The 14,637-nt window shown below is 41.9% G+C and overlaps 1 protein-coding gene and 1 long non-coding RNA gene across 2 annotated transcripts; one reads left to right on the top strand and one right to left on the bottom strand.

The window, feature by feature from the left end:
• Positions 1-1,186: 1,186 nt before the first annotated feature.
• ndr1 (nodal-related 1) lies at positions 1,187-7,585 on the top strand. The gene is made up of 3 exons (XM_055874245.1): positions 1,187-1,772; positions 5,988-6,754; positions 6,913-7,585. Exons 1-3 carry the CDS (start codon positions 1,478-1,480, stop codon positions 7,063-7,065), a joined length of 1,215 nt encoding a protein of 404 aa, XP_055730220.1. The 5' UTR covers positions 1,187-1,477; the 3' UTR covers positions 7,066-7,585.
• A 107-nt stretch (positions 7,586-7,692) lies between these two features.
• On the bottom strand, positions 7,693-14,200 carry LOC129818402 (uncharacterized). Its single transcript, XR_008753940.1, has 2 exons — positions 8,225-14,200; positions 7,693-8,112 (listed from the first exon to the last, which is right to left on the bottom strand). It is a non-coding gene; the product is annotated as an uncharacterized LOC129818402 (long non-coding RNA).
• Between the last annotated feature and the right edge of the window lie 437 nt (positions 14,201-14,637).

Raw genomic sequence — 14,637 nt, 5'->3', positions numbered from 1 at the left:
ACAAAACTGATTTAACATGATTTATTGAGATCATATTAAGTATCCTTGGCTCGGTCTATACCTGTATCACAATTAGGCCTACAATTTGCACATTTTGCAGATTGTTGATTTGATCATTGATTAAATATAGTCCAACACAAGACAAGCTATAAAAATATGTTTGTAATTTTAATGAATTTTTTATCAGGACTATATGCCAAACGTTAAGGATAAAACGTAATTTCAAAGGTGACATTATATCCATTAAATGCATACATTTTGAAAAACTAAGTACAAATAAAATGTAGCCTAACCAGCTATTGAATTAATTGTTGTTTTTTTCCCCCCAATCAGCGCTGCTCAATTAGCATATACCATAGTGTTGTTGCAATTACGTTCTAATTAAAGCGAGTTCAAACATCTTTTGAAGATATTTTGAAAGCACACGACATTGCAAGCCCGGCCAAAAATCGTGCAACGTCATCATAAACCTTTTGATTACATTTCTTACACACCTTTTTTCATAAAATAGTTCGCATACTTTGTTGTGTCGTTCTTCAGATTAATCTAAAAAATAAGTAGGCTAGATAGGGTCTATGAAGATTTCTGTACAGTCAATGTAGAATCCCTATAGCCTAGTTGCCTAGCTACCCAGACTCCTTGCTCCGGCCTAACGAATCCCCAAACAAGTGGTAAAACTAGTAGTACCTCTTCAGAGAGAATCAATCATATAGCCAAATCACATCTAGGCCTATAAAGATAAGCGTCAAGAGATACCTAACACAATGAGACTAAATAGACCTAGCCTACTAAAATAAACAGGCCAATTACATTTTTTCACTCGCATTTCATTGTAACGTGCAATAACAACTGAAAGCTACAGTAAATGTGAGATTATAATGTTGATAACACTGATCAGTTTTATTGTCATGCGAGGACCATACCATTTTATCTGTGATGGGATAAAATAGGTTATAAATACTGTGGTTATAATTAGCCTATCATATTGTACGCCCAGTGTAGGCCATAACTAATAAAAGTGGCATGGAGTGATTAACTCGCGTGTTGTTTAGTCCCCATTAATCAAAGTGCAACGTTCAACTACTAATCTGTTTAACTAATTGTCGCGGTTCCTTATCAAAGAGATCTCTAATTTACAACACTCAACGCAGAAGTATTAACGTTTTCACGTTTCCCACTCCAAAGAGCAGTTGGTTCCGATACACAACCACATGAACAGATTTAACCCTTTGAGCTCTGTTCTCCCGCTGATCACACCGTCACTTCAAAAACCCGTGGCATGACAGAATTTGCAAAGAAAGACACAGGGTTGTTATAAGAGTTCTTACTCCAGCGGACAGCATATCTCACCTGAGGTGTTCTCAACTGGACAAGCTGGGAGAATGAGCTCTATCCTACCTGTCTGACTCTTAGCACAAGAGTTTTACTGATTTGGATTTACAGGAAAATACTACCTTGGATTAACTAACTTCGAATTATGGAAGGACTCACCCTGTCTATCTTTTCTGTGCTTCTGGTGGATTTGTGCTCGGTGGTTGGAGCGGAAAATATCCCTGGGAACCGTGAGGCTTTCTTCCACAGAAGTAGTGGAGGTCACAGGGACCATGTTCATCACTCCAGCAGGTTCCCACTCTACATGATGCAGCTCTACCGGACTCTGCTGGAGGGAGACACATCCTGTGCGCCGCCATCTGTCAGCGCCGCCCCGGCCAAGAGTGAGGACATCTCCCGTCTTCACGATTCTGACTCTGTACTCAGTCTGGTAGCCAAAAGTGAGTATCTTTATTTTGCAACACTTTTTATGAAGCAACAATTCAATTGGGCACACGAATTAAACGCAATGTAAGGATTTAATTATTAGTTAATTATAATAACAAGCGAATTCCCTCTCAGTTACATTTATTCAATAAACAGTGATTTGAGTTTAGGCTACTAGAGCGCGTTTTGATTACTTTGCGCCTATGTGCTTCGCAATTATTTTAGCTTGGGAACCTTATACAATGCGTATTGTGAAGAGCCTCTAGGCTATGGCACTTTAGCGCGTACTAGACCCAGGCTGTCTGTTAGAAGTGTGTCAGGAAGGGAGCAATACACAATGCGACAGTAACAACATTCTACTTTATTAACTGCTCATTGCATGTCAAAAGATGGCGTGTGAAAGCTGTATGTGGGCAACAATAAAATAATTGACACTATCTGTGATTGATTTAATGAATGGGACAGTCTGATAGTCACAGAGGTGAGAGACATGCTTGCACACTTTCATAATCCGTGTCTGCTGTCTGCTTTGCTCAAATATTTTCTGTTATGTTTGTTCCTTATATAATGTATATATGTCCAGGTCGCAATTGTAAATGAGAACGTGTTCTCAATTTGCCTACCTGGTTAAATAAAGGTGAAATAAATAAAAATAAATAAATAAAATGACAAACCAAGGCGTAGGTTTAACTACTTTTAATGAACATATACATCAGCTAGAAAACTCCATGTTTACCCATGCAAGGCATTCTTTAACCATCTCCCGCGCCTGCATAGCCTGCTGGGTAACGTAGTCTAAATGTTATTAACACATAACAACACATCTTCTTTCCTTTAAAAGAAAACTACTTTTCTATGTAACTACACATGTCACATCACATTTGTTTACTCAACCTGCAAAACATGCAATTTTCAATAACAAACATTTCTTTCCCCCAATTTTTTTTCCTTAAAAATAAAATAGTTTTCCAACTAAATATAGTCTGTCCAACAATACTCTATTGTGGCTCTATTTCTATTCACATTAACAAAACATTCAGTCCAGGTGCCCCTTTTTTTGTATTTTTTAGATTTTCTTTTTTAGCAATTCTCAATAAGCCTTTCAAGGGCTTTGACAGTCCTTTTTGGTCGTTCTGCTGAAGTGCTTCCTGAAACAGTGGGACAGTGTTCATTGTCAGTCAGGGTGTTCTGACTGAATTGTCCATTTCTAAAGGCATTTGACGCTTCAGCAGTATTCTCCTGATGATCCTCAGTCCCTTGAGTGAATGGCTGAAGCCTTAGATCCACTCTGTTTCGTCTCAGTTGTGATCCATGCTCCGTTTGGATCTCATAGGATCGCGGTGCAACTTCTCTCTGCACACACCCTTGCTGCATCCAGGTTCCTGTAGTGATGTCTCGGAGTCGTACATGATCTCCAGGTTTCAGTTCAGGTAAGTGTCTTGCACTTTTGTCGTGTCGCTGTTTTTGTTTGTCTTTCTGCTTTTCCTTTGCGAGTTTGACTTTGTGAGCACCTCTGGGTGTTAGCAAGTCCTCATGGATGGGTAGGTTGGTTCTGATGCGGCGTCCAATCAACATTTGTGCAGGTGAAAGTCCGTTCTGCAGCGGTGCGCTGCCGTAGATCATCAGATTTTTTAGGAAATCCTCCGTTCCATCATGTGCCTTTTTCATCAGACCTTTGACAATTTTGACTGAACTCTCTGCTAACCTCTGCTAGGTTTTTGAAGCAGTTTTCCTGTTCATGGGACCATTCCCATTCATTTTTCTGTTCCAGTGGAGCGGACTGTACTGACAGTTGAGGTATGAACTTTGCAAGGTAGGTGATCATGCCCATGAAGCGTCTCACATCGTCCTTGTTCTTCGGGCGCTCCATGTTGTTGATGGCTGATGTTTTCCTCGGGTCTGGTTTGACTCCGTCCTCTGAAAGTACATCTGCCACGAAGGTAAGTGTTTTCACACCAAACTCACATTTGTCCTTGTTTAGTTTTAGGTTGACTTTCCGTGTTAGGTCCAGCACTTGTCTCACTCTCGCATCGTGTTCTTCTTTTGTGGACCCCCAGACGATGATGTCATCCATCATAGTCTCCACTCCTGGAATGTGCTCGAAGATCATGTGGATTGCCTTGTGGTAGACCTCTGGCGCTGAGAGAATCCCATATAGTAGATAAAGAAATCTGTACCTGCCCTCAGGTGTGTTGAATGTGCATAGCCTTGAGCTTGCATCATCTAGCTTCATTTGCCAGAATCCTGATGAGGCATCAAGCTTACTGAACCACTTTGCTCCAGCAAACTGCGACATTATCTCTTCTCTGGTTGGCAACTTGAAATGCGCTCTCTTGATTGCTTTGTTGAGATCTCTCGGGTCTAGACATATCCTGAGATCGCTGTTCTTTTTCACCACAATAACCAGTGAGCTTACCCAGTCTGTAGGTTCATCCATTTTTGTGATGACATCCATCTTTTCCATGCGTCCGAGTTCCTCTTCAAGCTTTTTTTTCAGTGCAAATGGAACTTTGCTGCATGCATGCACAACTGGAGTAATTTTGTCATCAGTACATATTTTGTGTTCTCCTGGTAAACATCCAAGACCCTCAAACACATCCTCATACTCAGCCAGTAGTGATTCTTGGTCATTTTCAGTCTGTGATGTCACTACATACACTCTTTTCAACAAATTGAGCTTTTCACATGCATTGATTCCTAGAATAGGCTGTACACGCTTTTCCACAATCAGCAGCTGTGCTCTGAACTTTTTTCCTTTATGCTGTAAAGTTACTATGCAGCTACCTTTGACTGGTATGTTCTCCCCAGTATAACCAGTAACCTTAATTTTCACCGGGTGTGTTTTGCTCTTCACCTTCAGTGTTTTGTAGTCATCCAGCGATAACAGGTTTACCTGTGCTCCAGTATCAAGCTTGAATGGTATTATAGTTTCATTCACAGTCAATGGCACAATCCATTCAGCATTTACTGCATTGCATATTTCCACAGAATCAACAAAGAATTATTCCATCTCCTCGACTGTGTGAATCTTTTTCTTTGTCGCCTCAGCTTTGCAGCATTTTGAGAAATTATCATTTTCCCCACAGTTGTTACATGATTTGCCATATGCAGGGCATTTTTTTGGTTGTGGATAAATCCACATTTTCCACATGTAGTGTTTTGATTTCTCTCTTTTGCTTGTTTTTGTTTTGTAAGGCGTTGTATGTACTGCTCCTCTCTTTTTATTGCATGCACTGATGTCTCATCCCTGCACAGCTCTTTAGCTCGTGCTCTGGTGGTTTCAGCTGCTCGACACATATTCACTGCTTTATCCAAAGTTAAATCTTGCTCACGCAGCAATCTCTCCTTGAGTCCATTATCAAGTATGCCACAGACTATCCTGTCCTTCACTAGTGAGTCTTTCAGATTTTCAAATTCACACGTTTTCAGTGTGTTCAGCTCAGCCAAATACTGGTCAAAACTGACTCCCTGTTTCTGATCATGAGAGAAAAACTTGTATCTCTCAAACGTGACGTTCTGGCTTGGTACAAAGTATTCCTCAAATTTAGCCATTAGCACAGTCAATGTCAAGTTTGCCTCGTCTTTCTGAAAGCTATTGTAAATGTCCAATGCATCCTCTCCAATAACATGCAGAAAAATGGAAGCTTTCAATTTGTCATCATCTCCCCCTGCACCACTGGCTGCTAGGTAGATTTTGAATCTCTGCTTGAAACGTTTCCAATTGTCCGCTAAATTGCCTGTTAACTGCATAGGAGTAGGAGGGCTAAGCCTATCCATGACGGAGATCAGGAACAGTGCCAATTTCTCTTACTTCACAGTATGTTGCTCATCAACAAATTCCAATGCAGCCTCGCTCTCGCTGCTGTCACTCTCGCTGCTGCGGCTCGTTGTCCTCGCTCTTGCAAGCTAGCATCTTCGACTACTCACGTCACTTGACTTGTGGTAGAATGTTCAATTTTCGTCGCGGAAATTTGCAGAGTTACTCCTTTCTTTTCTCTGTCTCTTCATAGCGACTACCAATCTGACACCATGTTATGTTTGTTCCTTATATAATGACAAACCGAGGCGTAGGTTTAACTACTTTTAATGAACATATACTTCAGCTATAAAACTCCATGTTTAGCCATGCAAGGCATTCTTTAACCATCTCCCGCGCCCGCATAGCCTGCTGGGTAACGTAGTCTAAATGTTATTAACACATAACAACACATTTTCTGTTATCTCTCCAGGTTGTCACCAGAGCGGTGGGAGGTGGTCTGTCACCTTTGATGCGTCCTCCATCTCTGCAAGTGACAACATCAAGCGCTCTGAGCTGCGGATCCGCCTGCCTACCTTCTCTGCCTCTGAGCATGTTACTGTGGACTTGTACCACTCCCAGAGTGGCCGCTGCTCCAGCCCGCCATGCCCAGAGAGCCTCTTCCTGGGATGCCTGAGGGCAGAGCCCAGCTCCCTGACCGCCACATCCAACTGGAGGGTGTTCAACGTCACCACCCTGTTCCGCTACTACTGGCTGCACCAGGGAGGCTCCGCACCTGGCCATGAAGAGGGAAGGGCAGAGAGAGAGAAGGGTCTGGAGAGCGTCCTGCACCCCACAGCCGACCGGGTCATGATGGTGGTCTTCTCCAAGCATCAGACAAAGAAGAGGGCCCCCACCCTCATCCGCACCGCTGAACATTCCAAGTATGTCACTCTGGACCGGGAGCGAGCTGGAGCTGGCCCCACTGTCAGCGTAGAGGGAGGAAAGGGAGCCCGGCGCAGGAAGAGGCACAGGCTTCACCAGAGAGCAGGAGTGGCTGGGGTGGCCCCTGGCGTGGCCCACACCGAGGAGAGGAAGGGCCCGCTGTGCAAGAAGGTAGACATGTGGGTGGACTTTGACCAGATAGGCTGGAGTGAGTGGATTCTTTACCCCAAGCGCTATAACGCCTACCGCTGTGAGGGCAGCTGCCCTACCCCAGTGGACGAGACATTCACCCCCACCAACCATGCTTACATGCAGGTAAGACTACCAACATTACATTATCACTGCTGAAAATGTACATGTTTGAAATAGATTTAAAATAGAGCCATTGATTTGTTTCCTATTACAATATTGTATGATTTCCTGTTTGTTTGTGAGTTCACTTGTACTAACATGTCTTTTTCTTCTCTTTCCAGAGTCTACTGAAGCTTCACCGCTCAGACCGGGTCCTGTGCCCATCCTGTGTGCCCACCCACCTGGCCCCTCTGTCCATGTTGTATTACGAAAACAGCGAGGTGCTGATGCAGCACTTTGAGGGCATGGTGGTGGACGAGTGTGGCTGCCACTGATCAGCATGTCTGCCAACACCCCATAGGCACTTTCCTTCCCAGAGAACATCACTCTGTACCAGTTTCTGCTCGACCTGCAGACCTCACAAAGACAGTTGAGGTGCAAATGTGTGGGCTCACTGTGAGTGTAGCCTCAAAGTTCAGGGCTATTCTAGTAGGGCAGCTGCTGCCTTCAGCCATGCTAAACTATATGGATGTACTGGACATTGAAGCAGACTCTGAACACAAGCACTGAAAGGATCAAGAGAATCACTTCGAAAGGATTTTAAACTGAGATCTCCTGACTGCATACATGTATTATGCATAAGGACTCATGATTGAGACAATAGCAGATACAAGGACACATTTAAGTTGCCATTGTCAATGCTGACCCCTAAAGCGCTTTAATTCCACTGTGTGACCTGGTAATCATATGGTTTAAAAAAAGAGTACATATTCATGCGAGAAGTATTATTTCATAAAGGATGAAATATCTGTAAAATGTCACATGAACCTTTTGTTTAATAAATCCTCAATTTATTTCCGTCTCCATCTATGCTTTTCACAGGACTTGTATTTTTTAACAACATGGGATATTTTTGAAAGTTGCATACTCTTATCTTATTTAATAGTAACACAAAAGGATAGTAGAAAGTATGTTTGTAATTTATTAGTTCTTCTGGAGAAAAATTATTCTGCAAAATGTAGCCCTAGTTTTACAATCAACAACGTATTACCCGAATACAACAAAATGCTACTGGAGAAGACTCAAACATATCATTCAAATGCTTCATCTTTAAGACAGGTTAATGACTAACAATTAGTAAATAATATTAAATCAATAGAGAGATTGTATGTACATTTTGTCTCTTCCTGAGCGATTAGAATTATGACTGCACATAATAATGCATCACTTCAATAATGCAGTCTTCATTCATTTCAGTATGCTGTGCTGTTTCCAAAAAGACTGTTTAAACATGAGTCACTCTTTCATTGTCATCCTCAAGGCTGCAGATCCAGCAGATCCATCAAATGGCTAAATGTCCATTTCAAATTGAGCATCCTCCCCTGCAAAGACAAGTTGAAAGCAAAAACATGATGAAAATACTCATCACAAATGACACAATATGTCATACACTTGTGAGCACACACACACTCACACCTACCCTTAGACTCTTACCTGCACTCTTGTCTACTGGGGGATTGTGGTTGTTGGGGGTCTGTTTGGGGTGGGCTGTGTCAGTCGTAGTGTTGTTTGAGAGGGGGTTGGTTACCCCTGGAATATCAGGAAGACAGGGAGGGGTGCATGTCAGAGGGGAGGTTTGACACTCCAGGAGGAACTTCCGGTCATAGATGTTTTGTGTAACTGGGTGGGTTTGGTGGAGGTCGATCGACAGTGAGAGAGATCACAAACAGGGTTCTGTGTTTCACGTCATGGCAGCAGTGTACCTGTGAATGTGTTACTGACCCACATTGGATCTCTGTCAGGCTACAACAACCAGTCACCATTTATCTGTTCAGCCTGTGGCCAGATGAGTTAAGTGCCAACATTCCCACAACCTGCTAATGAAATGGGATTGGTTAGAGACCATGCTCTGAGCTATATTCTTTATATATGTTGTCTTTTACCTTGAAATAGTACCTTAAACAGGATATAGACACTTGTAATGGTTCACAGAGAAAGGTTTTAGCACTTTGAGTGTTTGTTTGGTAGCCAAGTGCTTGACAGTAAGCCAACATATTTCCATAGTGTGTCAATGGCAATGGAAGGAAATATATAAATAGGATAGAAGTTTAGAGTGATAAACAAGGTGCTAATTAAGCATACATAACATTGCATTACATTTTTTAAAGAAAATGTCTGAAAGGATACATGTTGACACAGATTATAGGCCTACATTATCATTGGCCTATGCCTACTCATGAGGATGGTGATGAAGAAGATCCTAACATACTGTTAAATCAGGCCTATTAATATAATAATGATTATTCTTATAATAACATTAGTGTATTTACTTTTATTATGATTGAGTTTCACATACCTCAGATCAAATCAAATTGTATTTGTCACATGCGCCGAATACAACAGGTGTAGACCTTACCGTGAAATGCTTACTTACAAGCCCTTAACTAACACTGCAGTTTTGAGAAAATAGAGTAAAGAAAATATTTAATCAAGTAAAAAGAACTTAAAAAATAAGTAACAATAAAAGAACAATAATGACACTTTATACAGGGGGTACCGGTAAAGTAACCATGCATAGATAATAAACAGCGAGTAGCAGCAGTGTAAAAACAAATTGGGGGAGGGGTTGTCAATGCAAATAATCCGGGTGGCCATTTGATTAATTCTTTAGCAGTATTATGACTTGGGGGGAAAAGGTGTCGTGCCCTCTTCATGACTTTCGTGGTGTGTTTGGACCATGATAGTTTGTCGGTGGTGGACACCAAGGAAATTGAAACTCTCGACCTGCTCCACTACAGCCCTTTTGATGTGAATGTGTTCGGCCCTCTTTTTCCTGTAGTCCATGATCAGCTCCTTTGTCTTGCCCACATTGAGGGAGAGGTTGTTGTCCTGGCACCACACTGCCAGGTCTCTGACCTCCTCCCTATAGGCTGTCTCATCGTTGTCGGGATCAAGCCTACCACCGCTGTGTTGTCAGCAAACTTATTGATGGTGTTGGAGTCATGCTTGGCCCTGCAGTCGTGGGTGAACAGGGAGTACAATAGAGGACTAAGCACGCACCCCTGAGGGGCCCCCGTGTTGAGGATTAGCGTGGCAGATGTGTTGTTGCTTACCCTTACCATGTCCAGGATCGAGTTGCAGAGGAAGGTGTTTAGTCCCAGGGTTCTTAGCTTAGTGATGAGCTTTGTGGGCACTATGGTGTTGAACGCTGAACTGTAGTCAATGAACAGCAATCTCACATAGGTGTTCCTTTTGTCCAGGTGGAAAAGTGCAGTGTGGAGTACGATTGCTTCATTTGTGGATCTGTTGGGTCAGTATGCAAATTGGAGTGGGTCTAGGGGTCATACTAAAGAGTCTTCCTCCTGGTGTTGTAGAATACTCTTGATGTATTATTGATGGTGACACTGTGGGTGATAGGGATTCCCCAACTAGTAGTGTGACTACCAGTACCTGAAGACATCCTTCGAACTATGAAGACAAACTACTAAACAGCTAGAAAACCATGCACTTCGTAAACAAGATCAAGCGTAGGCCTATAGCTGCTGACAGACGGCGAGAAAAATGTGCATCTAAATGTCACCGTTTTTCTTGACATTCAATCGTTTATGATCTGTCGTAACTGCTTGCCCTCCACGTGCCTCCAATACACAAACAGCAAGTGGCACTCCTCAAAAAAACACTGCCAGGAGTGCCAGCTTTGATTGGCTGAAATATTGGAGACCAAAGAAGGGAGAGGTTACATACAGCAAGTTGTAGTTTTATTGAATCCTCTAACTGTCACGCCCTGATCTGTTTTACCTGTCCTTGTTATGTCTCCACCCCCTCCTGGTGTCACTTGTTTTCCCCAGTGTATTTATCCCTGTGTTTCCTGTCTCTCTGTGCCAGTTCGTCCAAGTCAACCAGCGTTTTTTCCCGTTCTCCTGCCTTTGCTATTCTCCTTTTTCTAGTCCTCCCAGGTTTGACCTTGCCTGTTTCTGGACTCTGTACCCGCCTGCCTGACCATTCTGCCTGCCTTGACCTCGAGCCTGTCTGCCACTCTGTACCTCCTGGACTCTGATCTGGTTTTGACCTTTTGCCTGTCCATGACCATTCTCTTGCCTACTCTTTTTTTGGATTATTAAACATCTTAGACTCCAACCATCTGTCTCCTGTATCTGCATCTGGGTCTTGTCGTGTGTCATGATACTAACACCCATGTAGAGGAATATAAAATAGCCTAAATAACTATGTAAACTGGAAAAATGAAGATATCAATATCCCTGTGAGAGTATATGTATAGCCTATGTATGGCTATACATAGTCTTTGAAACAAGAATAAGATCCACTCTCTGCCTGATAAATGTTTTGCACCAATGTAAATACCTTTATACCAGTGGAGGCCATCCTTCTCAGTGAATTTCATTTTTTTCTTTTTAAATTGTACAACATTTAAAAAGTTATCCTTTTTAGATAAAACTATCCTAAATATAATCATTTTCACACAATAATTGATTAAGACACACTATTTTGCAATGAAGGTCTACAGTAGCCTCAACAGCACTCTGTAAGGTAGCACCTGGTGTAGCCGGAGGACAGCTAGATTCCGTCCTCCTCTGGGAACATTGACTTCAATACAAAACCTAGGAGGCTCATGGTTCTCACCCACTTCCGTAGACTTAATTAACACAGTAATTATGACAACTTCCGGAGGACATCTCCAACCTATTAGAGCTCTTGCAGCACGAACTGACATGTTGTCCACCCAATCAATGGATCAGAGAATGAATCTAGTACTGAAAGCATAAGCTACCGCTAGCTAGCACTGCAGTGCATAACATCTGGTGAGTAGTTAACTGAAAGAGAGAGAAAGACAATAGTTAAGCACTGGAAAATTGAATTTCTTCCTTAATGAAGGAGAAGAAAGAGGGGATGAGAGAGATTCCATCATGTTTTTCACTTACTTAGCTAGCAAATGCGGCTAGCTAGTTTAGCCTACTCAAACACCCTGCTCAAATAGAGGGACACTATGTTAGCTTGCTGGCTATGACTATCCAACACAACACTGGAACTCTTCTAAGTCAAGGTAAGCTTTTGGTTTGACCAATTTATTGCCACCGGGGCCCGCCGGTGTAAATGCTAACCTGCTTACTGACTGTATACTGTAAAGTTACTGCATGATTGTAGCGGATTTACTAACTCGTTAGTTCTATTAGCTATGTTGACTATGACTTTACTTTAGCTAATATGGTGACAACAACGTAGGCTGTGTGTACCGGTTATAATATGGTTTGGCTTGGAAAGTTTGTTTTCGCCTGGTTACATACAGCTGATGTGTTGTGCATTGAAGTCCACAAGCGAAAGGAAAAGGTGAGAGGAGGAGAGCGCATAGATGTGAGAAGAAATACAACGTGCCTGCTATGAAAGTGTACTGTGTTTACACAGGATCAGGGGTGTATTCATTCCGCCGATTCTGATGAAAAACGTTTCTTAAACGGAAGTAAATGGAACAAACGTGGATAAACATACCTGAAATTATCTAATAAAAACTCTTGTTTGCAACTGTTGGACTAATGATTACACCCTATATCAGCTAGATGCAGGCAAGAGGGTGAAAGGCGGTATTGAATGTGTCACTGTCTGTGCATGTGTCACTGCTTGTCACCTCAAATCTTTCTCAAATTAGAGTATCATGTAGTAGCCTAAACCTATTATTGTTACATTTAACTGGGTGAATGGAATATGAATGACAGTCATCCAGTATGCAGTAATAGAAATAAGGCCATGCTCATGAAAAGAAAAATGGTCCTCATCTTAAACGGCACTGACTGCCACTGCTTTATACTGTACACATGCCCATAGAGTTACATTTCCAAATGTACATCAATTTACATTTGATTCTCAAACACATCAAAGTGTGTAAGACAACACATCAGTTATGTTCACATCTTTCTTTATTAATTGCTGTAAATGGTTGGAGCTGGTGTACATGGTAGATGATCTACACCAGGGATTATCAACTAGGATTCAGCCGCGGGTCAATTTTTTCTTGAGCGGATGGTCAAGGGGCCAGAACATATCAAAAAATAATTTGTAGACTGCAAATTGACCGCAAGAAGCCCAAACAGATATAACATTTTGATTAAAACATAATAATTTCAAACCTTGCTTACATTTGTATATGATCACATAGACAGTACTAGTACAACGTTTGGACACAGCTACTCATTCCAGGGTTTTTCTTTATTTTTACTATTATTCTACAATGTAGAACATAGTACAAATAAAGAAAAACCCTTGAATGAGTAGCTGTGTCCAAACGTTGTACTGGTACTGTCTCTCTATTATGTGTGGGAATACTTTGGAACATATTTGCAAAATGAAAATCACTTGGAGCTGATTTGCTTGTGTTTTCACACTTTTATGTCCAACAAAAAAATGAAACGTGTTTCGGCTCAGAAAACTGTGTGTGTGGGGGGGGGGGGGGGAGCAAATAAAATCACCCGCAGGCCACAAGTTGGGGAACCCTGATCTATACATATCTTCGTGTCAAAATGAATCTGATTGAAACAAAGGTTTGTATACATATTCATGTTTGTTTTTCCCTCTCTCCATGACAATAAAAAAGAAAAGTAAACAAGTTGAAATACCCACAAAGCCTCTACAGTCCCCATGATGAGGGCGTTTGCCTATAGTCTAGTTAATATGCTTAAAGAACATCTATAACAACTCTATAAGGGTGCATAGCATTCTAATTCAATATATTTTGTCATATATTTTCATAAAAACATTTTCTGTGCATGTGCACAGTTGCATTCCTTAGTAGAGAGTAATATGATATTGCGTTAATATTGTCATGTATCCATTCTAAAGGAGTATAGGTGATCTCTATTCTTTGCAACAGTTAACAGTTAACCCTCCCATCAACCTCTTGAACACAGCAAGCACACGCAGACACACACACACACACACGCACACACACAGGTGGAGTCTACAGTTCTCACAGTGCAAAGGGTTGTGGACCGGCTCAGTTTGATCTTGGAAATTAAAAAATCTAAAACCTCTAAGCCAACACACAGTTACCCTTAATCTGAGACTCATCAAACATGCTGAACATCAATTTTAAATACATTTCAGACTGTGGTCTCTATATTTCATCCATATCCGGTCTCAGTGTCTTGTTGTTGTGGAAAATCTGATTGATACATTGATTGACTTATCCATTGCTGATTGAGAGTTTCATCATCAGCCTATTCAGACCCAAAGCAGCAACATAAGCCAATCATCTCCACTGCTGTTTAAACAGAAAAATGACCCGGAGAGTGGAGGCTCACCTGTAACCCATTACATCTCTCTCTCACACACACACACACACACACACACACACACACACACACACACACACACACACACACACACACACACACACACACACACACACACACACACACACACACACACACACACACACACACACACACACACACACCCACCCACCCACCCACCCACCCACCCACCCACCCACCCACCCACCCACCCACCCACCCACCCACCCACCCACCCACACACACACACACACACACACACACACACACACACACACACACACACACACACACACACACACACACACACACACACACACACACACACACACACACACACACACACAGCTGGGATCCTGCTAGAACTGAAACCTGAGTTGAATAAGAGTGAACGATAAGTTATATGTGTTAAATGTGGCATAACAGATGAGGTTTTAATGTGCACTGATTGGCAGGTAATGTGTCTGTGATGTGTTACTAATCTATTCACTCAGTCATTCATGTGACAAAAAAAAAAACTGTACTATGAAGCAAAGATCAATTATATAAATAATGATAGAAAAATGCTTTGGAGCACCTTAAATAAAATTTTGGGCAAAATTGCGA

The sequence above is a fragment of the Salvelinus fontinalis genome, chromosome 21 (genome assembly GCF_029448725.1).
Source record: "Salvelinus fontinalis isolate EN_2023a chromosome 21, ASM2944872v1, whole genome shotgun sequence".
NCBI classification, from domain to species: Eukaryota; Metazoa; Chordata; class Actinopteri; order Salmoniformes; family Salmonidae; genus Salvelinus; species Salvelinus fontinalis.
Note: the sequence above shows the minus strand (reverse complement) of the source record. Positions and strands in the feature narration are given on the sequence as shown.